The sequence below is a fragment of the Oxyura jamaicensis genome, chromosome 2 (genome assembly GCF_011077185.1).
Source record: "Oxyura jamaicensis isolate SHBP4307 breed ruddy duck chromosome 2, BPBGC_Ojam_1.0, whole genome shotgun sequence".
In the NCBI taxonomy this organism is placed as follows: Eukaryota; Metazoa; Chordata; class Aves; order Anseriformes; family Anatidae; genus Oxyura; species Oxyura jamaicensis.
In genome coordinates, this window is record NC_048894.1 from 30,083,549 (window position 1) to 30,109,443 (window position 25,895).

Consider the following 25,895-nt stretch of genomic DNA (forward strand, 5'->3'; position numbering starts at 1 on the left):
ATAAGTCATTATTTTGTTTTATTTTTTTTTTAAGTCATCTGATTTCTGTAATCAGTATGGCACCAATCACAGTTTCATTAATAAAAACTGAAAAGTGTCAGACTGTGATATGTGAATGGAAATAGGAGTTTGGACCAGGGATAAAGTTTTAAATTTACTTTTACCCTAGAGAATATCTAACATTACATGGCATCCCTTGTATACATTAAACCCATTCAGACAGTGACCAGTTCTGAGCTGGGAATTGAAAGCTGTAAATCAGCATTTCATTAACTTGTTTATAAGACTATAACTATATTAAGTGTAGCTCTCAATTGAATCTCTCAGGTAGATACTTCCAGACTGGATCCCTTATCTACTCACTTCACATATAGACTGTAAAAAAGACAAGCTGAGTGCTACTACATTACCCCTAACATATATAGGTATATCTAGGTACGCGGTTCAAATGATCAGCTCATAAATTCTAACATCTTTCAGAGGTCTTCACGTGCCGCTTTGGTTAAATGTTATACAGTTCTGTTGTCCTAACAACTACTTAGTAGGATTTAGTCTCTTTTGTTGGTTTACTTTAAGAGACACTCTTTGAAATAAGTTATCTAGTGAAATAAGTGGAAAAGAGGTAGGAGAAGCTGACATGTTTGATTGGTTCCAAGCTTTAGAAATGGACTGGATCCCTTCTTTTTGGGTATCCACATCACCCAGTATCCACACTTGTCATCTTCAGCCTGATTTTGGCCAAAAGACTGTAAACTTTTTCTAGGCTTAAAGGATAAATTATAGCACTGACATCGTAAGGTAGGCTATAAAAATCTATGGATTTGTGTGTTGATCAAAAATGACCACTGATGTTATCATCTACTTGTGATTCTAAAGTACACTGAAAAATCAACATTTCTGCCAGAGTTTGAAGAACACTTATAGTAGGAAAATGTTACCTACCTCTGTTTTATCATATCTCTGATATACTACCACTTGAGCATAATCTTCAGCATTTTGAATTCAAATCAATGTATTTACTGACATATAAAGTTAAGCATATCTTTAACATTTGTGTTATTGGACTTTAACATTTCAACTGATTGTCAGAATGCTTCCTATCAACAGAAATCAACAAGTTTCTTCACTGTAGGAATAGTGACTTCCTACATTCTTCACTTATGGAGAGACTGGAGAGTCTATTTACTAATCTCTGAAAGGCCAGTCATTCATTAAAAACAGAATACTACTTCCAATTTAAATTATTGGACTTTCTGCATAATTACTACAGAAATTAAAAGAAAATTGATCTAACTTAGAAGTTACTATATACAAAGTCAAAATGTAACAAATCTTCTTCATGCAAATCACACTAAACCATACACTGAATATAGATACTCTTCCTGATGTTAAATGAAACTTGCATAGAGATCATTATAGTTTTTAACAATAGTATTTATAGCTGTATGCTAGTTTTGTACCTCTTATAAACAGGGCAATGGGATTGCAAAACATGAGGCATGACAGAATAAAACTCCTATTTTGGATTTCTTTTTTCAAACAAATCACATAAATCACATGAGAGAGAGAGAATTAGCCTTACCTTTCTCCTTGTTTCCCACCACTTTTAGGATTGACAAAAACTAAAAGTGGATGAGTGCCTGGAACTGGAGTGATCTAAAAAGAGGAATAACACAGCCACTCATTAATGCTGTTTCATTCTTTTTTCTACAAAAATCTATAGTAGACAGAAAATGAAAGGCTTAATGCAAACTCTATGTTATGCTGTATAATATACATGTAATATATATACTTAATACTAGCTGTCTATCTTACAGCTGTAATGCCATTTTAATCTGTAACTCCATTGAAACTAATACTGATATGTAGGTTATATCCATCAATAGAAAATAAAACTTCAAATGCAAGAAATACATTATTGATTCTGTGATTCTGAAAAAGAGAATAATTGGGGGGGGGGGGGGGCATGAAGAAATTGTATTTTGTAGTGAGAAGAAGAAATAACACTATACTCTAAAGGTGAAATACTGCAAAATGAAATCTTAATACTTTTTATTATTATTATTTTAACAAATGACTGAAACTGCAATATTTGACATGATATGAATTCACACATTTTAAAAAATATATCAAACGTAATAATATCCAGTTCCTTTAAAAAGATTAGAAAGCTGGAAAACTTAAAAAGGAAAGAAGATGACAAAATGTGAAGGAAGGACAAAGGTTTACAGACTAACACCTTCCTTAAAAGTAATAATAATAATTTCAGATTGCTGTAAGACATGGGTGTTCACTGACATTGACTCCAGACTTTGAAGAATGTAAGAAACTTACAGCAGATTAAGATCTTTCTCTAGCATTTGTTTTTAAAAAACACAGTTATATTATTCATACAAAATAAAATAATACTAGAATGTTTAAAAGTATACTAAAAAGCACACTAAAAGTTTAAAGTCAACATCTCTAAAGTCACACACTAACAGCTTCAGAGATGACAAAGCATAGACTGTCTCTGTTTCAAAATGATATATCGAAAGTTCTTGCACTGAATCCATATTCGTAATTCCTGAAACAACAAAATATTTTCAACTGAAGATTTCACAAAACATAATTTAAGACAGCAGAAAAAAACATGTCAGCTCAGTCCTATAGGCGTCCTATAAGCATAGGCATATAGTCCTAACAAGTACCTGAAAGAATCTTTCTTCTAGTAGCACTAGAAATTCAGCATTACAGTGTGGACTCCATCTATAACTTCATAAACAACTGATCCTATTCAGATCATATTTACATCAAATAATATGGAAAATTTTCAGAAAAATCTGGAATTAAACCTAACATAAAACCAACCCAGCATCACATTCTGTCACAGTATACTGTTACAGTACATTTGTGTATGTTGAAACATCTATCAACTTGCAGGATATAGTGAAATTAGTCATATATTTAATTTTTATCTACTGTTTTAATCAATTTTACTTATTTAGCCAATTCCCATGATGTTTGTTCCTGTGAACTAAGTGTAAACCAATGGTGCTCATTGTGACAGAGATGGAGTACCTACTGAAATCCCTTAGGACGCAGGTTAATTAATGAGACTCATCCTAAGGTTATACATGATCTATTACTTCCTCTAATTAGAAATAATAATCCTGATCATTATGCTGGTTAGTTAGAAAGAAGTAAGATGAATAGGTTTAACTATGATTAATTGTCTTTAAGTTGTGCAGATCTCCACTGCCACTAAGTTAATCTGCTCATTGCTGCCTGATAGAAGGAAGGTTTGGTCATGATACTTTTCTCAATGAAAACTAAACAATGAACTTCTCTCTCTTCTTTATCTTTTATTTCAAAACTTTACCATATTATAACAAGTAGGTTTAGGACCACCCTATATCCATCTACCTATCTAATCTAATAGTTTGTATTCAATTCCAAAATAATGTCTCTTTCAATTAATTTTTTACAGCTTTTCTAAACTACTTTTCTAAATAATGTAGACTTTTCCATATAATACACAATGCAACTAAAAATTTAGCTTAAACTGGAACATTTTCAGGCCTTAACTTATCATGACTTAAAGACAATCTCTATGAAGTTATGAGACAACTGACTTAAAGTTTTTGGGACTGGCTGGGAGAAAAAAAAAAAAAAAAAAAAAAAAAAGGTTGTGGACAAATTAGACAAATTATATCAAGTTATATATAGTTTCACCATATTTAAAACAGAGGTCTTACAGGGGTAGTGCAAGGATTTGTTAGGTATCTTGAAAAAGGTTCAAAATTATTTTTCTTAGAAATTACTGAAGATCATGTGAAAATGAGAACATGCTTGCAAAATCAAATTGTTTATCATAGGATTATAGCAGTATGCTTTGCCCAGCTATAGAGGAATTAGAGTAGCATACTTTTGTCAGCTACAGAAATTTTTGCTCCAGACAATCTTTAGGCAAAATAGTAACAGTAATTGCCAATTGTATTTATGGAGCCTTACATCATTGTGGAAGATGTTCCAAAATTATACAATCTGTGAGCAAAGAAAACTTCAACAGTTTCACTGATCTCAGCCTTTCACTGTGGTATTTTCTGGGATCCAATCAGCCTTTATAATGACCAGGCTTATCAAAAAAAAATTAATACTTGGTGATAAGATGGATTCTTATTACTCCTTATAAATTTTATTTAACAAAGTCTACAGTAAAATCAGCAAATTAAAGACATCTTTGCAGAATTATTTCTGAAGTTATGACAGTATGATATTGTGCACTATTTTGTAGATTACAAAACAATACCAAGCACTCCAGAAAACACCTCAAATCCATTCAATTATCATTACATTCTTAGTCCTCACTCTCTTTATCTTCACAAAGAAAAATAAATAAAAACAATGATGAATTCTAAGCTCTGTATTCATCATGGAAAGAGAAGATGGAATATAAATTTTGTCTCACAGAAACAAAATTAAAGTAAAACTCATGCCTGAAAGCAGTTTTTAATAACTTAATGTTGTATGTGAAAGAGTCAGTGGTGGTAGGAAATTACTATTTTGAACAAACTAGGCACTGTATTCCAGGTACTGTATCCCATGAGTGTGAAATAGAGACCTGGATATCCTCGAAAGCATTCTGTGATCATAAGGTATCAAAGGCAGGGATTAAAAACAAAATTCATGATGATACATGGTGCTGCTACCAAAATGAGATTCCAAAGATGACCTAGAGCAGTTGTGTTCACTGCAAGTGCAAAGATATCAACCAAGAGTTAGAAAATTCTGTGTGCTTCCTCTAGCACCATTTTACCTGAACAACTATTTGCACTGTCTGATTATACAGACCTTAAATATTCTGTTAATACATACTCTGCTCCTTTTGCTTCATTCTCTGTCCTAAATATTGTGAACAGTAATACAGCCTGTGAGGATGGAAGGTATGTGAAGAAAGCCTTGAGAGCCATGGATAATAACAACCATAATATCATAGCAGGCCATCAACGTGACTGCATAAGTTTTAGTGTTTACTTGTTGTTCCTGTTTTTTTTTTTTTTTTTTTTGAGTTGTCATAAGAAGAATGTTTCACTAACCTAAAAAGATGAAACAATAAAATACGTCTTTCTATTCAGACACAATAAGCAGACACAATAAGGTATATAATGAAAGGTATAAGGTATTCAGCATTTGATCTATGATAATGAGATCATCTTTTACATTTTACTGAACCTCAGTTGTAGCACATCAAAAGATAGAACAGTCAAATATGTATAATAAATGATTATTACATTGTTAACATAATGATAATTTAACTCCTGACAAAATCAAGAAGAGGCATCGCATACATGAACGTTGACTTTACTCAAAACTACTTATATCTCAAGGGAAATAAATCAAGCAATTCAGGCAGTGCTTGTGGTAAACCTGTAAGTAACCTCCTGACAATAACATTATCTTATCAATCACACATGATTTTTTCTTCCAAATAGAAGAGTCTTTGATTTTTATTCTAGATAACCAAACTACTGAACCTTATTCTAGAACTTTATTCTAGAACCAAACTACTGAACCAAAGTTGCCTTTCTCAACCTTTTATTTTGATGTGCCAAATACTATACTTAGAAATACCTGGATAAATAGCATCCTTGAAATTTAATCTATCCATCTGTTCGTTAAAAGGTCCAAAAGAGAAGAGTCAACACTAATCAAGCCATAGACCAAAATGTATAATGTGAATTCATACAATGTTTCATGATAAATACTGAAAACATCAAGCTCAGCTTCACCCACAATATAATAGCTCTAAATAGTTTTAGAGCTATTTTGCCCTCCCCCTTTAACATCCCAGGAATTCCTATCAACCACATGAAAAACAGAGGATTTGCATAGAAACAAGTGTTTACCTGATTCTTATATTTTTAATATATAACACTGCAATAGTAGAGGAATGAATGTATAGGAAGTATTAAAAGACTGTTCACTCTACTGTTGTCTTCATATATATATCTTCTTAAAATTAAAGTAACAACAATCACACCTGAAGACCTTGTCCATCTACGGTGACGGAATTTGCTCTTTGCATTTTGTTTCGTTCTCCCAGTTTGTTCATTTGCTGGGGACAACCCTTCTCTTTTTTCACTGTTGCCTGTCTTTCCTTCAGGAAAAAGAAAAGAAAAAAAAAAAAGAAAAAAAGAAAAAAGAAAGATAACGGAACATTTTAACACATTATATAATTCTATTCAGCTGTAACTAAGACTGTTCCTCTATAGAGGTTTTTTTTTTTTTTTTTTTTTTTTTTTTTTTTGACTAGAGAGCAATGTCAGATTTTGCTTTAATGAAACTGAGATCTCAGTCAAGTTACTACACAATATCTGTCCACTTCACATAACATCTATCTATGTGCCTGGACATTCCACAATGACTAGGCAGTAGATGGATGAAAGTGTTCAGTCACAATACAAATTAATGTGATGTGAAGATAATCTGACATTACCAGGTCCAGGCTGGCATTCTGAAAACTGGAAAACCAATCATATTTAATAGTTTAATAAACATAGTGATAACAAATCAGTAATTTTTCAAAATCTCTTCCCAATTGCTAGCAAAGGTTAGATATTTTAAGAGTACTTTACACTTACGGAAAAATATACTTGTTCTAAATGTACCATAGTCATTTGTCTTTAAGAGGTTGAACTTTAAAGCAGCTTTTTATAAAACACATACTTTGTATCAGAAATAAATCAGTGGAAGTTCTAATTCTACATCAGATTCTAAGCAACCGGCAACTTTTTATGCTGATACACAGCAGATGAAAGCTCAGAAGTATGTTGTGATCATAATTTCAATTGTTGTCAGGTGATTTCAGAAAACTTTGAAAACAAAACAAAGCAAAAAAACAGTTGCCCTTGTTCTTTGTATCTCATCTCTCCTATTTATAAACTGCTCCCAGCATGTCTTTTCAGCTTGTCCAAAAATGCAACATGCATTAAGACAGCAGATGTTTGTCAAATAGAATCAGCAAACCCAATCCTGACTGCACTCCAGTCACTTTCCTCACTTCTCAAATGCAAGGAGGTTTTAAACTAGTCAGGGGATAGGGCTGCCACACTAAAATGGAACATGAAGGACAGCCACACTAAAATGGAACATGAAGGACACTGTTTCACAAGCTGCAATTGTACCCAGTCCATAGTTCATTAAATTTACATTCCGCACCAGGCCAAATCCACCTCTGTGGTACCTCTGATAAAACCTAAGGGATTGCATAAGCAATTAATCCATGCCACTCTTTCTGCAGCAGTTTCAACTGGTTAAGAAACATTGAGACAGATTCCCTGGGAGGAATGGAATAACTCTCAGTTTAATACAGTGCATCACCACAGCACCACCATAGCACAGATGTGGGCCATCACTGTTTTTATATCATCTTTGATTTCCTTAAATTTGGAAAACAACGCAGCCTCAATCTAGTCCTGATGCAAATAGTGGTCCAAGTTATCCCTGTCTGCTTTGGGTAGCAAATAAGGTGCTTTGCTGAACTTTGGCAATCTAAAGACATTGCCTATAAAAGGACTGAAAATCCTATGTCACTGGAAAATAATAATAATAATAATAATAATAATAAACTTCCTAAGAGGTTAGTTAACTGAGCACTTGGATGTTTTCAATAACTTGACTGTTTCAAAAGGAAGTCCAAGCATATAGACTACAATATTATTGCTTTAAAAATAAAATAGTAGGAGCAACCAAAGCAACACATCTCAGCCCTAACCTTCAAAACTACCTAGGAAATCAGCAACTCTGTATTTATTTGTTTGATGATTATTAGAAACTCTAACTAGGATGAGGCATCCATATAGAATAATGTTTGTGAACTAACACAAACATTTGTATTAATTCACAAACATTAATGCACAATGGTATTGGTTAGTGCCAATAGTCTGAGGACAGACAGCATGAAACTCCAGTGTGGAGGAAGCTTCATAACTCACTACATATGTAAAAGGTAGCTTTGGGGTTTCAAACAACTTTGTGACTAAATACTCTTAAAAGCCAACACATTTTGGATAAAGGGAGTATACAGTGTTCAACATAATTTAATATTACTTGAAGTTATATGGCAAAAACTCTCTCTTGTGTATTACAAAATATTCAGAAACCAAATCATATGCCAGTAATGCAGACACATGGCTAGTACAAAATCATGATTCATAACAACAACAACACCAAAATAGATGGAGAGAGGGGCTTTAAAAAGTCTAGGTAAATGTTAAGCTAAACAAACAAACATATTTGTGACAGTTAAAATAAAAAGACAACAGAAAGAAGCAGACCTAGCACACAGAGGAAGTATACTTAATGAGGTTAAAAAACACAATTCAAAAGAGACCTTATAAAGGGTGGCACCAAAAACTGTCTTTAACTTAGAGGAGTATTTATACCTTGTTGAGAACTATCTCTCTGTAAAGGATGCCAATGACCAATATTGCTGTTATCAATCATTAACGAGCAAAATCTAATAAAAAATACATTTTATTTATTTTTATTTTTTTGTCAGGATGCCTTCCACTATATTACCTGTCCCATAAGCAAAACATTTGTTTGCCATACATTAGTCACACACCTTACACAATATAAAGGAAAAATATATTCATGATATATAATTCTCTGGAGTGTTATAAAAAAAATAGATATGGATATTTGATGTCATTATCCATGAAGGTCTACTTTCCAAAGAGAGTAAAAATAAAGTATTTCCTATCACCTCTCTCTTTTTACATATGATACCACAACATATGACACCATGTAGACTAAGTGCTCTCAGATAGATTTCTGAGATATTCTAGATTTCCTACTTACAGATCCTACATGTTTAGATGTGTCACTCTAGTGAGGATCTGACTTCTAGCTTATATGAAATAATATAATACAGTACAACTTGACTCTGCAAAGTATTTCTATTAATGGAACACAAAAAAATTTACAGTTTCATTAAAAATATTATTTTAAATTATCTTGTACTGACACTGTATTTTATATATGAAATAGAAATATGGCTTTCTAATCCAACTGCACATAACTGAGTAACTTTCAGAAACTACATTATTAAGATATCCAAGGCTGTCAGGAATTAAACAGTTTAATTTTCTTATGAGATGATAACAGTTTAATAAAATCATATCTGGACAATATACTACAAGTTCTATCAATGTTAAGACAAATTTGACATGCATGGAATAAATGGTTTTACAAATGCAAAAAAATATTTTTCAAGGTAAGAAATGTTTACACAACAATTATGATGTATTTAATATCTTTTTTTTTTTTAATTAAAGCATACAAATGATTATGTTTGTGAATAATTTTGTTTAGAGGACATGCATGAGGTTGATAGAGATACTGAATACAGCATTTTAAAAGCTATTGTACATTTTGATGGCTCAAAGAATTAAACTTTTCTGTTCTGGTATATGCCAGAGCACATACCTTTCAAAGTAGTATTTACCACAACACCAATCTTTTCCACCCATTTTTCCACATCTCACGCCCTCTTTTCTTCTCTTGAACTCTCACTTTGAAGTCACTATCTATTAACTGAGAGGAAGGAGTTTCTACCATTCAGAACTGCTCCAGAGATCACTGTCAGCTAAGACATCTATCCAATGATCTATCAAATTTTCATCCAAATAAGAATTAAAGAATTAATAAATTAGACAGGGCCTTTCAAATGACAACACAGAACACCATATCTAGATTTTTAATTCAGCCCCAAAATGCACTTTTTAGCAAGAATAATGTACAGTATTATGATCTGTTAGTACTCGTGCCCACATGGATTCCTCCCATTACGCACCTCAGGGAGCAAACCTCCTAAAGTAGGTAGCGTCTGTTGGAAAAAGAGAATGTTAGACTGAAATACTGAACAGCTGGGATGGCAAAGGGCATGGTCTGAACTCTTGCAAGGAATGTTACCTTGCAGCAATTGTACTCAACAACAACAAATCTACACAGTGGTTTTCTCTCTCCTTCCCCCCCCCCCCCTTCATATTTGCACAACCATAATCCCCTAGTGTTTTGGCTGTCATATTATATAATTCATATTAATGGAATAATGTGTGGGATCATTTTATCAGCAGTTGAAAATATTAGAAAACCTCAGGTTTAAGAGCAATCCGTAAGTAGCAAGCATCTTATTTTACTGTCTGAAAGAATTATATTCTGAAGAATATACTATGTTCTTTCATATAGTAAAATGAGATGCTTGGTACTTGGAGAGCACTCATGATCTTCTAAGTCTTACTTTAAATCCTCATTCAAAGTAAGGAGTCTTATTTAAAGAGCTTTCTTTTGCTACAGTGGACAAACTACACAACATTCATCCTCAAATAGTATTTCAACCCTTTTTTGCATACACAGTTACAATCTTTACACAAACGTGAGATTTAGAAATATCATATTCATGAAAAAAACAGATGAACAGCAACTAATGGCTTACTAAGTAGTAATATGTTTGCATTTTAAAAGCTGCCGTGGAATCCATTGCCTTTGCAGCAAAAATTGCTTTTTCTCACCTTGTCTTTTATTCAATTTGTATGAATCTGTATTTTCTTAATTGTTTTGAACACAACTGAGATTTACTTAAAACATATATATTTTTTTAAGAATTTATACACTAAGAAGAATTGTGAAACTGTTATTAAATAGTTAGTATCATTACAGAATTTGTCAAGTAATTACTGAAAATTCTAGATGAATTCTGTATAATTACCTCTTTTATACTATATGCCTATGAATCAGATGTATACTCAAAACTCCTAATCGGGACTGGGGGTGCAAAAGACATATTGATTAGGATAATCCAATCACGGCAGATCAGATGAAATCCATGGAATCCCATGCAAAGGTATCCTCAAATATATGCAGGAAGAAGGTCATGAAAGTTTAAATATGTAACTTGAATACAAAACTGAAGTTTAGTGGTTTTTAGAGAAATTGAAGGGAAGGTACGGTTGGTCTTTTTTTAAAGTTTGCTCCATGATTCCTAGGAACTACTTTGTTTAAGGACCTGGGTTTCTCCAGGGGATACAAAAATTCTGCTTTAGTACACAACAAAATATTAGATCAAGTACCCCTAGACTGTCATTTTGTAAACCTATGTTGCATTCAAGAACCTGTTTACAAAAATTCCATTCTATGTAATTTCTGTCCACATTTACACAATACCTGGAGAGAATCAAAGAGTCAGACAACCTGAAAACTGGAGGAAAACAACAAAAACAACATAAAACCTTAACAAAAAAACAAAAACCTGGAGGACAATCATATCTGTGATTTAGATGGAACTATGATTCAGATGTGCTAAAATAGTTACTTTATAAAATTTTCACTGCATTTCCAGGTCTAACCATGCATATACACTGATCGGCAGGTTCAATATTAGGACACCATATCATGAGGCCTTGAAAGCTCACAGAGGTGTAGCTTTACATCCAAGGGCTGAAGCTAAAAGTAATCCTATGGACAAGATTGGTGTCCTACTCACTACCAAGAATAACTGTCCAGTGAGCTGCACATGCCTGAATTATAAAGGAAATATAAAACTTACAATTTACCTGAGAGCTGCCTTGGTAAGAAACATTTGCTATTAAATATATATATAAATGTGTGTCAATCAGAAGGAGATATCTTGTCACTCATAATGCTGATAGCAAAAACACGTAAAAAGGACAATGCTATAATATATAATGCAAACTGTTATTTGAGAATACTCTCTAAAATAATTACCTTGGTAAAAAACGAGACTGCTTTGAATATGGAATCATTACCTGGTGAGTTTATATACACATTATGTTGCTTGCTTAATATATCTTAAATATGTAAAGAATCACACAGCAGAATCACTATCACGTATTTCTTATTTAGCATGTTGGCCTCAGTTTATTTAGTTGGTTGAAGATATCTTGCCTTATATCTTGCACCCGTTAAAAATAAGCATCAATGTTCCCCAACAGTAGGACCAAGACTTATCACTTAACCTGCAACCTAAAATAAACTTGGACTGTAGTAAGCTATTACATACACTGTTGAAGAAAGACAAAAGAGCTGCAAAATGATTTTAAAATATACATACAAGTGCAAGGTCCTGCACCTGGCTCAGGGCAACCCCAAACATGAATACTGCGCAATGAGTGGATAAAGAGCAGCACTTTGAAGAAGAATCTGGGGATACTGATGGAAGAAAACCTGAACATGAACCAGTAATGTGCACTTGCAGCCCAGAAAGCCAGTCAAGGGGTTGTGGGCTGCAACAAAAGAAGCATGGCCAGCAGATCGAGGGAGGTGATTCTTCCCCTCTGCTCCATTCTTGTGAGATACTGCCTGCATTTAGCTCTGGGGCCCCCAGCACAAGAAAAAACGACTAGAGCCTTTGATAGAGGGTTTAGGGATAGGACAAGGAGTAATGGCTTTAAATTAAAAGAGGGTAGGTTTAAATTAGATGTTAGGAAGAAGTTCTTTATTCAAACGGTGGTGAGGCACTGGAACATGTTGCCCAGAGAAGCTGTGGATGCCTATCACTGGAAGTGTTTAAGGCTAGGTTGGATGGAACTTTGAGCAACCTGGTCTAGTGGAAGGTGTCCTGCCATGGCAGTGGGGTTGGAATTAGATAAGCTTTAAGGTCACTTCCAACCCAGACCATTTAGGATTCTATATGTTTCTCCGTGTGTGGAAATCTGGGTAATGAATATTAGGTTATGGCACAACAATTAAAAAAAATATTTTTTTCCATTTTCAGTTGCATATGAGATTCAGTTCTCTGCAAATCTAAAACAGACTTGAAATATAATGGTGTGCTTATATACACTAAGAGTTTTTTTCATTTCTTTGAAGTCAGAGGAAATTAATAATTGCCCTGGAGGAAAATGTATCTTCCTAACTAATTATCTGTTTGGCAAACACAGTTCGATGTTAAAATAATAAGATGCTGATAAACTGAAATGGCAGCCATTCAATCATTTTAAGTTATATCTAGTTGCCAGCCCACAACTCATCACTATTGTCAGTCCCTAAGGTTATTCCCTTCTCTACTACGAGACTTCCATACACCCTTGCCGACACAGAATCACGGAATAGTTTGGGTTGGAAGAACCTTAAAGATCATTGTTTTCCAACCCCCTGCCACAGGCAAGGACACCTCCCACCAGACCAGGTTGCTCAGAGCCCCATCCAGCCTGGCCTTGAACACTTCCAGGGATGGGGCATCCACAGCTTCTCTGGGCATCCTGTTCCAGTGCCTCACCACTACTTTATAGTGTAAAATTTCTTCCTTATATCTAATCTAAATTTACCTTCTTTTAGTTTAAAACCGTTACCTCTGGTCTTATCATTACAATCCCTGACAAATAATCCCTCCACAGCTTTTCTGTAGGCCTCCTTTGGGTATTGGAAGGCTGCTATAAGGTCTCCACAGAGCCTTCTCTACTCCAGGCTGAACAACCTTAAGTCCCTCAGCCTGTCTTCACAGGAGAGGTGCTCCAGCCTGCTGATCATCTTTGTGGCCCTCTCTGAACTTGCTCCAACAGGTCCATGTCCTTCTTGTGCTGGGGAGCCTAGAGCTGAATGCAGTACTGTAAGTGGGGTCTCATAAGAGTAGAGTAGAGAGGGAGTCATCTCCCTTGACTTGCTTACCATGCTTCCCTTGATGCAGCCCAGGATAGGGTTGGCTTTCTGGGCTGCAAGCACACGCTCTCAGTTCATGTGGAGCTCCTCCATCAACCACAAACCCCAGGTTCTTCTCCTCAAGGCTGCTCTCAATACATTCTCTGCCCAGCCCGTATTTGTTCTTGGGATTGCCCTGGCCCAATTACAGGATCTTGCACTCAAATTTATGGAACTTCATGAACTCCATATATATTGAAATAAGTGTTTTTGTGGTATGTAACAGCCTTATGCTGTTTCTGAACTCAGCTTCAAAGAATCTGGTTGCTCATAAACATGCTACATTGACTTTTTGCACTCCACCCACCAGATCAGGTTGGCCAAGGCCACATCCAGCCTGGCCTTTAACACCTCCAGAGATGGGGCATTCACAACTTCTGAGGATAAGAGGTGTTAAGATGACTGATTTTTCAACCAAAAACTGCTAATTCCCTTTTGCTCTCTCTGCATGTCTGCTTTCCTATGTAACATTTCACAGGAAAATAATAATACTAAAATGTATTATCAGACATGGAAAAATTATCTATTTAATTACATTGTAATTATAGTGCATGCACAAGCTATTTAGTCTCTCTGAATACTGCTAGGGAAATAAATTCTAGTACAAAATTTTCACCTTTAAATCTGTAATAGTTTTTGCTAGCATCTCAACATGTTTTGCTATATTTATACAAAATCACAGAAGTTTGAAGCTACTGATTGAAATGTATATTGTTTAGCTGCACAAGGAATATTGCTTAGCTAAAACATGTTATCTGTTGTTTATATTGTTTTCTGTGTCTAAATAGAACTAGTTATAACTAAAAGATTTTTTGAACTTTTATGTCCTTGTACAATGAAATGCTAAAACCCAACCCAAATCAAATAAACCAAAATGTACAACTAGTTCTGTTTTAAAATAAGAGGTCAAGTGAATTCTACTTATGATGGCATTTTAAATTGGATGTGTATAAATAAATTTACTCTATGGTATACAAAGTTATTTTATGTATTAAATTTATGCTTATATGATTTTGTCCTAAAAATTTTTGAGCATTTTCACTAGACAAAAGAAAAAAAATAATAATAATAATTTATAAGAGAAAAGTAACAAAGTGAGTTCTTCCATACTTTTTATCATGATGACTAATATCTCCCAGAGTGCTGAAAAATGAAGTTGAAAGTAAAACACAAAGAATTGTATCCAGTTTCAAATTTATTTTTTTCACTTCTTGCCTCACCAGACACACACCCCGCCCCCCTTTTGAAATACACTGGTTACTATGGAGACAGTGGTAACTGCCATATAGTAATGCTCAAGTTGTATTCAGGGTACCTCATGTTTTACAATTTATCCCATGATTTCCTTTTTTTTCCCCCCACAATTAACAGTTTTAATTATAGTTTACAAAACCACTGTTAGAAATTTAGTAAAAAAGACTTCATTTTAGAACTCACATCAAGGTTAGGAGAATCAAAATCATCATATATTATTAAATATATAAACATCTATTAAATAGTAGGATTTTATTGGTTGATTTGTCATTATATCTATTTTGCTTGAAAATAGAAAAATCTAATTACTTTTCTACAAACATAAATAAGAATTAGAACATCTTATGCAGTCATCAATAAATGGAGTAAAGTAAAGGACGGCATGAAATGAATAAGACAATAGGTATGGCATATGGTATAGCATTTTTCCCTTTCAGCTTTAAAAAGGTGTGTGTGTGTGGGGGGGTTGAACAGGGAAGCAATGAGCTGTATCATAAGGAGAGACCAACATTTTTCCCTCACTACTCACTCATCTCATTCCAATACCCAGTTTTTTAACATGGTTATGATCTAATTCTGTACTCTTGGTAGGCTAGGATTCAATTGAGTTAAAGATTTTTAAACTCACTGTCAGTCAACCTTATCATGAACTTTCATTATGTGCATGTAATTAATTGGGTCCAATGAACAATATCAGCACTGAGTTATAGACTTTTTCCCCCCACCATATAATTAGAATATAATTACCCACAGGATATCAGAATGATGCAAAACCTTTCCTCTAAATGTGCCCTCATTAGGAAACAAGTCTCAATGTACATTTATTCAATCAGTATGAATTAATTAAAATGTTACTGAAATAAAAGAGAGTAGCTTTAAAGTGTATCTGACATCTATTAAAAGACTATCACTTGAGATCCCTACACACAGTTTATAACAAAACTCATTTAACTCAAGCAAAAAACTTCTCTGTACATTCCTTACATACAGTAAACAAAAAAGTAAAAAGAACTACTTTTAAAGTTCACAGACTACATTCCACTAAAACATCTAAAAATACTGCAGTGAAATATGAAAAATCTTTATATGGTATTGACTCTAGATAGATGTGTGATTCTTTCGTAATATACACAATATACACAATATATTTCATGAGTTTCCCCATGATTTCTTGACTATGCTTATGGGGAAAAGAAACGCTTCCCTCTGTGATATTAAGATAAAGACAGTTTTTCTATTTATTTTTCACAGTTGCAGCAGTGGTTTTGGATATCACTGGGTACTAGGAAGTGGAAAAAACAGAGGATATTGCCTTGGACAACAAACTGCAGTTGAGAGGCTAGTTTGGTAACTTTGGTATAATACATGGTGCTGTTAGCTGCAACTTATGGAAAAAAAAAAAAAAATCTTTTTGTGACAGCAGAAAGAATCTAAACCAGATGTCACAAGAACTGAAAAGATGACACATGCTTGATGAGAAAGAGGTAAATATACCAATCTTCTTAGTTACATAAAGAGATGGGAAGTGATTTTGCCTGTAATCTTGAAAGAAAACCTATGAGAAGACATCTTTGTCAGAGATGAACTTCGACAGTTTTCCGGAAGAAGTCTGGACTTCTTCTACAGACAAAAGGGAGGCCAAAGCTTTTGTGAGATCAAAGATACAAGATTTTTCCATGTGCCATATTGTCTTTCCCACAACTCCTTTAACTTCTATGGTAGTATATATGTTTTGCCTGGGATAGAGTTGATGTCTTCATAGTAGCTTGTATGGTGTTATGTTTTGCATTCATTATAAATACAAGGTTGGAACAGCAATGGAACAGCAATGTATTAGTTGTTGCTAAACAGTGCTTACACAGGATCAATGCCTTTTCTGTTTCTCTCACAGTCATGCCAGTGAGTCGGACGGGCAGCACACAAAGCTGGGAGGGGACACAACCAGGACAGATGACTCCAGCTGGCCAAAGGGGTATTATCTGTATGATTTTTAAGTTAAGGCTTGTCCTCCTAAGCAACACTTACATGTGATGAGCCCTGGCTTCCTGGAAATGGCTGAACTTCTGCCTGCTGATGGGAAGCAGTGAATTCCTTGTTTTGCTGTACTTGCACATATAGCTTTTGCTTTACCTATTAAACTGCCTTTATCTCAACCCATGAGTTTTCTCACTTACTCCATTCTGACTCTTCCCCATCATGCCAGGGGGAGCGAGTGAGTGGCTGTGTGGAGCTTAGCTGGCTGCCAGGGTTAAAACACAGCAGCAGGAAAGCGATATTTTCTTCTCTGATACCTCAAAGTACTCAAGGGTAATTATACTGTGAAAGGCACTGTAACATTGTGCCAATATGGTAATCTGATTTTTCTTGCCTTTCACATAGAAGTAACATTGCAAGGTATATTCAAGGTATATTATTATTGTTTAGGTGATCATGGAAGCTAATTTTATGTCCTAGATGTAAAACTTCCACTGTCAGGTTTATGATTAGCTATGTCTTAACACATTATTTCTATCAACAGTCATACTACTATATCTTTAGAGAATTTCAGTGTCTATACATTTACCGTCTTGATTGCCATTATTGAAAGTGCTGGCTTCACATTCACTGTGGCCCTACATTTTTCAAACGGAATCCCCTTAACAGAAAATGGCAGAAACTAATTTAAAAAATTACTGAGATAAACAACATGTACGCTGTAAGTAATCATTTTTAGGGTGATTTTTTTCACTGATGTATTATTTGTAATATGGGTATACTCAGAATTTTAGTGTATTTTTGAAAAAAGTTACTAGGTGAACAAATATACTACAAAATTATAAAGGTCCCATTAAATCACATCAAAACGTATTTTCCATTCTTAACAATATACAAACATTGTGCTGAAATACATGTTTTATGTTACGTTATTAGTATGCAATACTGAAACATGATTCTGATACAGGAAAATACGTTTATTTCTGCTTATGCCTTCAAAATTTGCAGATAAGACTAACCTATTCAAGGATGATTTTGACTCTAGAGTGGTTTTATATGTCCTCTAAACAACATAACTAAACTAAACTTGTGAAATAAAAATCTTAATTCCTCTATACGTCTTCATCTTTTGAAGAGGAAATGGAATTACACAAATATAATTGAAGATGAAATTTCATGCAGAGGGTTTATGCAGTTTATAAGAATGATAAATAATACATAACAATAAAACAAAAACTCCCAAATAGCAAAAACAGATTTTGTACATTTAAAGTATGACCTAAAATCCTGAAAATTAAATAATATAATGCAAAATGTAATCATCTGACAAACCTAACATTTTTGCAATTATTATCCAGAACATGACCAGATAATATCAAAATGCCATTACAGATAAAACACATAACTACTCTTATGACTCTGCATAAATGTGCAAAAAAATATTTAATAAATACTATAGCCAGTTTTCCATTGTTTTACTGTCACTGAGAGCAATGGGATACTATCAGTTTACTCATGTTGAAGATCAAAGTCTAGCATTCATCCCTTAGCAGATTGCCAAATTAACAGCCAAAAGTATTAATCAGAAAAGAAATAATTTACAACAAATACAAATATTCTTTTTAATCAGAAATGGGTTTAAGACTAGAAGGTAAAATTTCCCACTTTTTCACACTACCATAAATCATTCTTTAAGCCCTGAAATTTCTTACTTTTATTATAACATATATTTAAATTAAGAGGACCACACGTCTGTTCTGTTATATGATGATGTTATTATTTCATTAGTACATAGCATCTGTTTTAATCTCTGATAACATGAATTAATTACAAAGATATCTTTCTCACAATAAGATGTACTCTTTTCAGTACCATGCATTTTTATTTTCATTGAATTATTGTTTTTGCGGACAGAGAAATTTACTGTCCAATACTGCAGAATAAAATATACCATAACGTTGATGCATAGCTTACTGCAAGACCAGTGTCATCATTCTAGGTAACCTCCGGCTTAGATCAGAGACCTCAGCATTGCAGATATACAATATGCATCCCAAGCAAAAACTGTCCATAAGAATAACTTCATTATTCTGGGAAGTTGGATCTATAAAAGATGTAAAATGTAGAAGTGTTTTGCCTATACAGTTTCTGGTAAGTACAGTCTAAGTAAGTAATAAAACCTGAGTCAGCTTCAGTTATAATATGCCCTACAGAAAGTTCATTCTCACATGAAGGAAATGGCAATACACAGAGGATAAAACACTGTGCATGAACTAATTAGCCAGAATTACCTGTTGTGTTTAAGGCTCACACAGTCCTGTGAATTTAACAAACCCTCTGGCAGTCAGTACCAGCATTGTCTCATTCATTAACTACGACAGAAGATTACATCTGAAATAAACATATGGACAACTCACCAATACTACTGGGCAGATTGATGTGGGTGGTAAAATATGGTCCTTCAAAGGTCCACAGTCACATTCAGGTTTTAGATGTGAAGCACATTTATTATGCAACTATGGGAAGACAGAAAAAACAATGATTCAACTTTGATATTTTACTACTATAGTCTGAGAAAAGGCTAAATTAATCTAACTATTACTAGAGTATTACAAGGAAAATGAAACACACTGCAGTGAAAAAAACTCTTAGGACTGACAAAAGCTGTGAATTTATACTGAAGCAAAGAAGAACAGTGGATCAGAATGCTTTCCAGTTTAGGAACTGCACATATAGTCCAGCACACAAAATGAGAACTTAGCATGACAGTAAAGTAATATCAGCACAGTGCTTTTTCAGTGATCAGAAGTTTCAACTGAGTAAGTGACTTTCATACTACTACTAGTGGGTGACCTCAGGTAATTTTGGGCAGCCTTTGGCATTACTGGTAGAACTCTACTTCCCACCTGAAGCTTATAAACTCACCATTGATTTGATTATGATGCTGCAATATCTGTGAAAATATAGATGAAATATAAAAGAGAATAATATAAGAATACCTAAGAGCTTTAAGATACACTGGGGAAACCTTGGTCGTGTTTGAATCAATGTTCAAGCTTCCATTGACTGCTGAAGAACCTAAATTCCTCTCCTTTTTCTACTTCATTCCTAGCATTCATCTAGCTTTCATGAAAGCAATAAGAGTTCTGCTCTGAGAATATGGAAAGAATATCCTCAAGTCTACTGACTGAGAAAGCATTGGCTTATTTCTGTATTAATAAAAAGGCAGAAAGGGAAAGTATGTATAAAACATCAATATAAAATGACAACAAATATTAATAATGATACACTTACTGAAATATTTAGCTTTATCAAACAAGAGTTCCTATAGATATCTTAGGATTTAATTCAATTGGAACATCTCTAAATCCAACCATACAACACAAAGGCTCAGTTGTGCTAGATCAGGCTAGATCAGGCTAGATCATGCAAAACGTTCACATTTATTGGTATACTTCACAATAGTATTAGAGATAGCCACAGTAAAATACAACTTTTTATTGTAAAACTTCATGAAAGTTTATTATTTCTGCATTGATCAAACGAACTGTGCATTAAGTCCTTCAGATAACACATGTATTTATCTTAAGCATGAGTATTTTATCTTTTGAGAAGACGTATATTTGCAACAAATAAAAATAATAAGGGTAATAAATACCATCAATTTTGAAGTAAAAATCCTATTTATCAAATAATCTAACTAGTTTAATAGGTAGCACACAGCAATAGTTCAACAGGTTCAATAGCTGTTATACAATCTGTAGTTCAATAGCTGCATCTGTAGATCACATTTTTTCCAATGACTGATTCATTTTTCCCTTAGATGATTTAATTATGCCAGTTGGACTCTACAAAAATTTCAATAAAATGATACCACTTGCTGATGTATAAACTTTATAAAGAACATTTTACTGGTAAAGCTATCTGGTACAGTTAATGTTGACATAACATTTTTGAATTTTGAACTAAATGGCACCTAACATTAGCCTTGTCCATATTCACTTATACTGCAAAGGTACCTTTTCAGGCAGTTACTTAGCAACAGAAAATAAAAGTCTAACGAGTTTCGATTTACTCTTAGTATTAAAGCCTTATTGTGAGGGTATTTTGGTAGCCCTGTAATCTAGATCATTTGTCATGCTAATTCTCTGCCTCAGTGGTAAGGCTACTTGTACCATAATTAATGCACACCAGGCCATGTTACATCAAATAAAAGTATCTTCACACATTCAGTGGTAATTAGCAGTTCTGCTACTCCGAGGCATGCAAACTTAACTACGAAAAAATAGCTTAATCTTCTTATTAGTCTCTGCTGATCTTTGACAACAGAATTGGTAGAAGATATGTAGCTTTAATCAAAATAACTTTGACACAATGATATAAAATAATATGCATCCCTTCTCAAAAGAATGTTTTAGGAGATTTGAAATTAATTTCCCCAAAATTCCCTTACCATAAATCTACTCCCTTAGAATATTACCTCCCTCACAACCAGATGCCTATAAAGTGCAACATATTTGCTGGAGAGAAAGATTGAGGAAAAAAAAACACATTTACGAGACCATGACAGTGGAGAAAAATATATAGTATAGGGAAGAGGGAATCACTGGCCTGTCTGCAAACTCAGTATAACAAGTATAGTGCCAAATACCTCTAAATTTGGGGATTTGAATCAGTGATTTGACATTAAAAGTGACCCTATTACTTTTTAAAAGGAGAATACTTAAAATGCATGAAAGAGACTCAGAATTAGTTATGTAATAACTAACATCTTCTTGCATTATGAAAATACATCAGCAACAAACCCTGAATGTGCTGCTGTACTGCTGTACAAGGAGGTGAAGATGTATGAAAGATGTGATAAAAAAAAAAAAAAGTTCTTATATAGAATTGCAAGAAAAGTGAATAGGAGATTGAAAATAAAATCTAATTTGCAGTATGTTTCAAACTTTAAAAATACTAATTTTTCACTTGTGTCTAATTTACACCAGAGTCATTAAAATTATATAAAAAAATATTTTGAAAATATAACATTACTTTGGAAATGAAAATCTTGAAAATACAGATTACAAATCTTCAAAATACAAAATACAAATGTCAAGGTAGCCTCAACGACAATACTTTCCGTTCTGAATGTCAAAAAACACAGGCTCATTTTTAACCAGAAATTTGATTGATATTTAAGTATTTAAACATGCAGATAGACACTGAAGATATTCTCAAAATAAGTTAGCCTCTTTCTTCCTAGAGACATCAATGAAAAATCATGCCTCAGTATTTCCTCAGTGTTTCTTACTGCTTATGAAAGTCCTCTAAATGTTTATACACATCTTTAGGAAGCAAAATCTTTACAAGTCTGGTCCAGATTCATATTTAGATATATAAACTGAGGGACAATAATTTTTCATAGCACATAACTTTATAATTTCCTTTGACTTCAAGCCGTATGCAATAAGTATTTCTTATTAAGATATATTATGAAGATCTAAACACATCTATATCTAGAGCAGAACACTTTAATTTATCTACCTAAACAGAGATAACCACTGCCTAAATTTAATTATCTACGTTTCAAAATTTTGGATTGTGTCTTTCATTCTCTAAATAAATTATCCAAATTTTGACAGCAATCTGGACTACATATTTGCTTTCTTCTAAAATATTGGTTTTTAAGTAATCATAACAGCTTATAACTGAAAGTATTCTGGATCCATTTTCTTTGATGCTGTTTTATATTTTGTATTCTTGTGTTAAGAAAATATGTCACAAACCATCCAAACTTGTTGAAAACAAACATTCACTAATGCCTCACTCTCTGATTATTATTTAAAACACTGAACAAAAAACTGCTGTACCATAACAATAACAATAATGATATCAGAAAAAAAAAAAAAAGGGGGGGGGGGCGGGCGGCCCCCGGGCACCCAAAAAAATATAAGACAGCTGAATCCCTCCCCATGTACATTTAAACCCTGGCCAGACTAGAAACAGAAATACTAACATTGTTCTCTCTAGCATGAAGATCTCACTTATAAGGGCAGTGTTCCTTGAATGTCATTAGTTCCAGTTACTGGTTCGTGCTGAATAAGGTGTGCCCAGAAGTTGTATATATTAGGCTTGGTGCACAGATTAGTATACTATCAAGATGTCTCTGCTATTATTCACAGACACTTGAAATCGCTATATCCTACCAGATGCCCTCAATTTCATTTGCCTGTCAGTACACCACCCATTAGGGTTTCACCCTAAATTCACCATGACTTTGACTTTCACCAGTAATGAAAACTCTTATAAGACTCCACAATATGTATCAGGATTTCTCATTTTTAGAATGTATATTTGTACATCAAGACACTTCTATATTGCTTTGAAGCATATTATACACTTATCTGGTTGCAACAATTAAGTCCCCCTATGAATATTCTGCATATATAATTTCTTAAATACACACCATCCATTTCTGATGTCTCACTACCAAGTGAGACTTTTTGAATTCTGTGGTTGTGAAAAACATGCAGATTTTCATCTCTCAAGCCTGTGTTAAAGGTATTATTATAGAGTACTCACTGTGATCTGACACCAAACACAGTGAAGTCCAGTCAAGCCTTGGTAACACTTTATGGTTTTATGACACTTATCACATTTTGTTGGACAATTTCCTTCTACCCAGAAATGGTGCATTACCTACAAAAGAAATGTGTGGATATACATAGGGTTACTAAATTAACAGGTACATGGTAAAGATAGTATTACTGCAAACTTACATCAGTGTTCTTTTTGGACTTCACATATGTTTTGATGCAAGACGCGGGAGCTCTTGAGACACAGCGTTCATGGACTGTATACTTGCAAACTGAAAAAAGAAACACATTAGCAGATGCTGAAGCAATGGTGTTTCTGACTATGCTTTTATGAACTGTTACTAGCATGTTATCTCTATATAATCAATCCAATCAGTCAATGAAAACTCCAACTAGACTGCTTTTTCCATGGAATACAAAAGGCCAGTTAGAACAGGAAATATTATGCAAGTGAAAAATCCAAGAATGCACTATCATTACATAACAGGAAATGCTTAATTAAATCAGAGCTCACTACATTTTTTCCACAATAATTGCCAAACGACAAAAATATTAAAGACAAATTGATGACTGCCAAATGGCTTGGTGTCATTTGCCAGTAGAAAGAAATCTATATTTTACAAACTATAGGCATGAGAGCAGCTGGCAAGCACAAAAATAAAAGCCAATGAGTTTATGTTGTTCCTTGTATTGATTTATAAATCTTAAATGGTTGATTAGTCCATTTTCAGATAGCAATTGTTTTCATGCATTTCATCTAATCACCCCAATTTAACTCTTCCTTTCCCAAATACCACCTCCAGAGAAGATTTCTTTCCTACCTCCCCACAAACCCACTTTAGCTAACTATTGCTGTTGATCTTGTTTGTAAAGATCACCCTACCTGCATTTGGAAAACATACAAATGTCAAGGTACAATGCATAGATCTCTGAGTTCAGCTATACAACTGTGCCTAGATGAGGAAATAATGCTACAGCTAATATCTGCATTCAATAGAGTCAACTATTAAAAACTGAGAATGAATTTCTCCCTGCATGGTATATGTCTCACGCTTTTGACCTCGACAGCAATTAAGCACAAAGTACTTCTAAACACCTTGCTTGCACCTATTACACAAACCCAGTGGGAGGCGCAGCCATTAATCAGACAAACTGCAGGGAGTAACATTGTTGATTGGACCATGGAGGGATGGGGAGGCCTCCTGCAGTTTCTTTTTTTTTTTTTTTTTTTTCCTCCCACACAATCTAAAATGCAAATAATGAAATCTATAGCAGTGCCTTGTAAATATATTTGAGGAGAAGCTTAGCGAGATAAAGAAATAGAGTAATAGTTTTGTAAGTATAATCATGTCCCTTCCTGCATGAAGTAACTGAAAGGAGTATGTGGAAGTTCTTCAGCTGTTCTGGGACCAGTCTTCCCACTAAGTAAATGCCAAGCACCATAACAAATAAATTATAAAAAAGATTTACATTATTTGTTGAATAGAACTTTCAGTCATCTAAGTTTACTGTTTTCTCACAAGGATAAAATTTACATCAGTTTGACATGAAATGATACATTCTTTAATATTATTTTAAGATCTAACAGTCAATTCAACATCTAATATATATTCCATTTAATGTCGTTAGCATTTCTTAATCTGAAGTTGTATACATTCTATTTGTTTTAACTGCTTTTGAGAAAAGTATCTCTCTCATTCCATAGCATTGTGAATGAAATTACATGATGTGAAAACTAATACATAAAGGACTTATATTTGAATGGAGTTCTGTGTCCCACAGAGGGGAGAGAAATGGCTGACTCCAAAACCCTCATTCGTTCAGACTAATATCAAATTAAATCAATAGAACCGTACAGTCAGAAAGGTCCTGATTGGCTATGATAGGCTATATTTCATGCCAAAAAAAAATGAGAAAGTAAGTTACACTAAGAAACTGATTAATCTATCAAAAAGAACAATGAAAGGTGACTTGATACCATCATGAACAGAATACATTGGGTACTAAAGATCTCATTAATCTAATGGAGAAGGGCATAACACGAACCAATCACCAATCATTGGAACCATCTACCAGACATATTCAAATCAGAAGACAGGTCTTTGTTTTAAAAAAAAAAAAAAAAAAAAAGATGATTAATCATTGGAACACATCACAAAAAGAAATTTATGAGTTATGGATCATCCATCTCTTGAAACATTCAAGCAGTTATATCTTTTGGCAAGATTTAGGTTATCAACATACCAGTTATAAACTGGTCAAACACAGGTTATCATGAAATACAGAGATATAACTTAAGGAATTGAATTGTAGTAAATGCATCTAATAATTTAAAGAAGGTCACATTTGATGCAATATTTTTTCTGTGATTTTTTTTTCACTAAA

General features: G+C 33.7%; 1 protein-coding gene across 18 annotated transcripts in view; it reads right to left on the reverse strand.

Annotated features, from left to right (window-relative positions):
- Positions 1-25,895, reverse strand: part of DGKB (diacylglycerol kinase beta) — a 377,456-nt gene that overhangs the window by 226,667 nt on the left and 124,894 nt on the right. For 15 of the 18 annotated variants that reach the window (XM_035317633.1, XM_035317628.1, XM_035317627.1 and 12 more), the window contains 6 exons: positions 23,694-23,782; positions 23,497-23,613; positions 19,347-19,445; positions 9,839-9,871; positions 6,023-6,139; positions 1,583-1,656 (listed from right to left, as the gene is read on the reverse strand). In XM_035317633.1, the coding sequence (XP_035173524.1) occupies positions 1,583-1,656; positions 6,023-6,139; positions 9,839-9,871; positions 19,347-19,445; positions 23,497-23,613; positions 23,694-23,782 (529 nt within the window). The remainder of the gene's footprint in view (positions 1-1,582; positions 1,657-6,022; positions 6,140-9,838; positions 9,872-19,346; positions 19,446-23,496; positions 23,614-23,693; positions 23,783-25,895) is intronic. The other 3 variants (XM_035317639.1, XM_035317638.1, XM_035317635.1) reach the window with 1 other exon arrangement.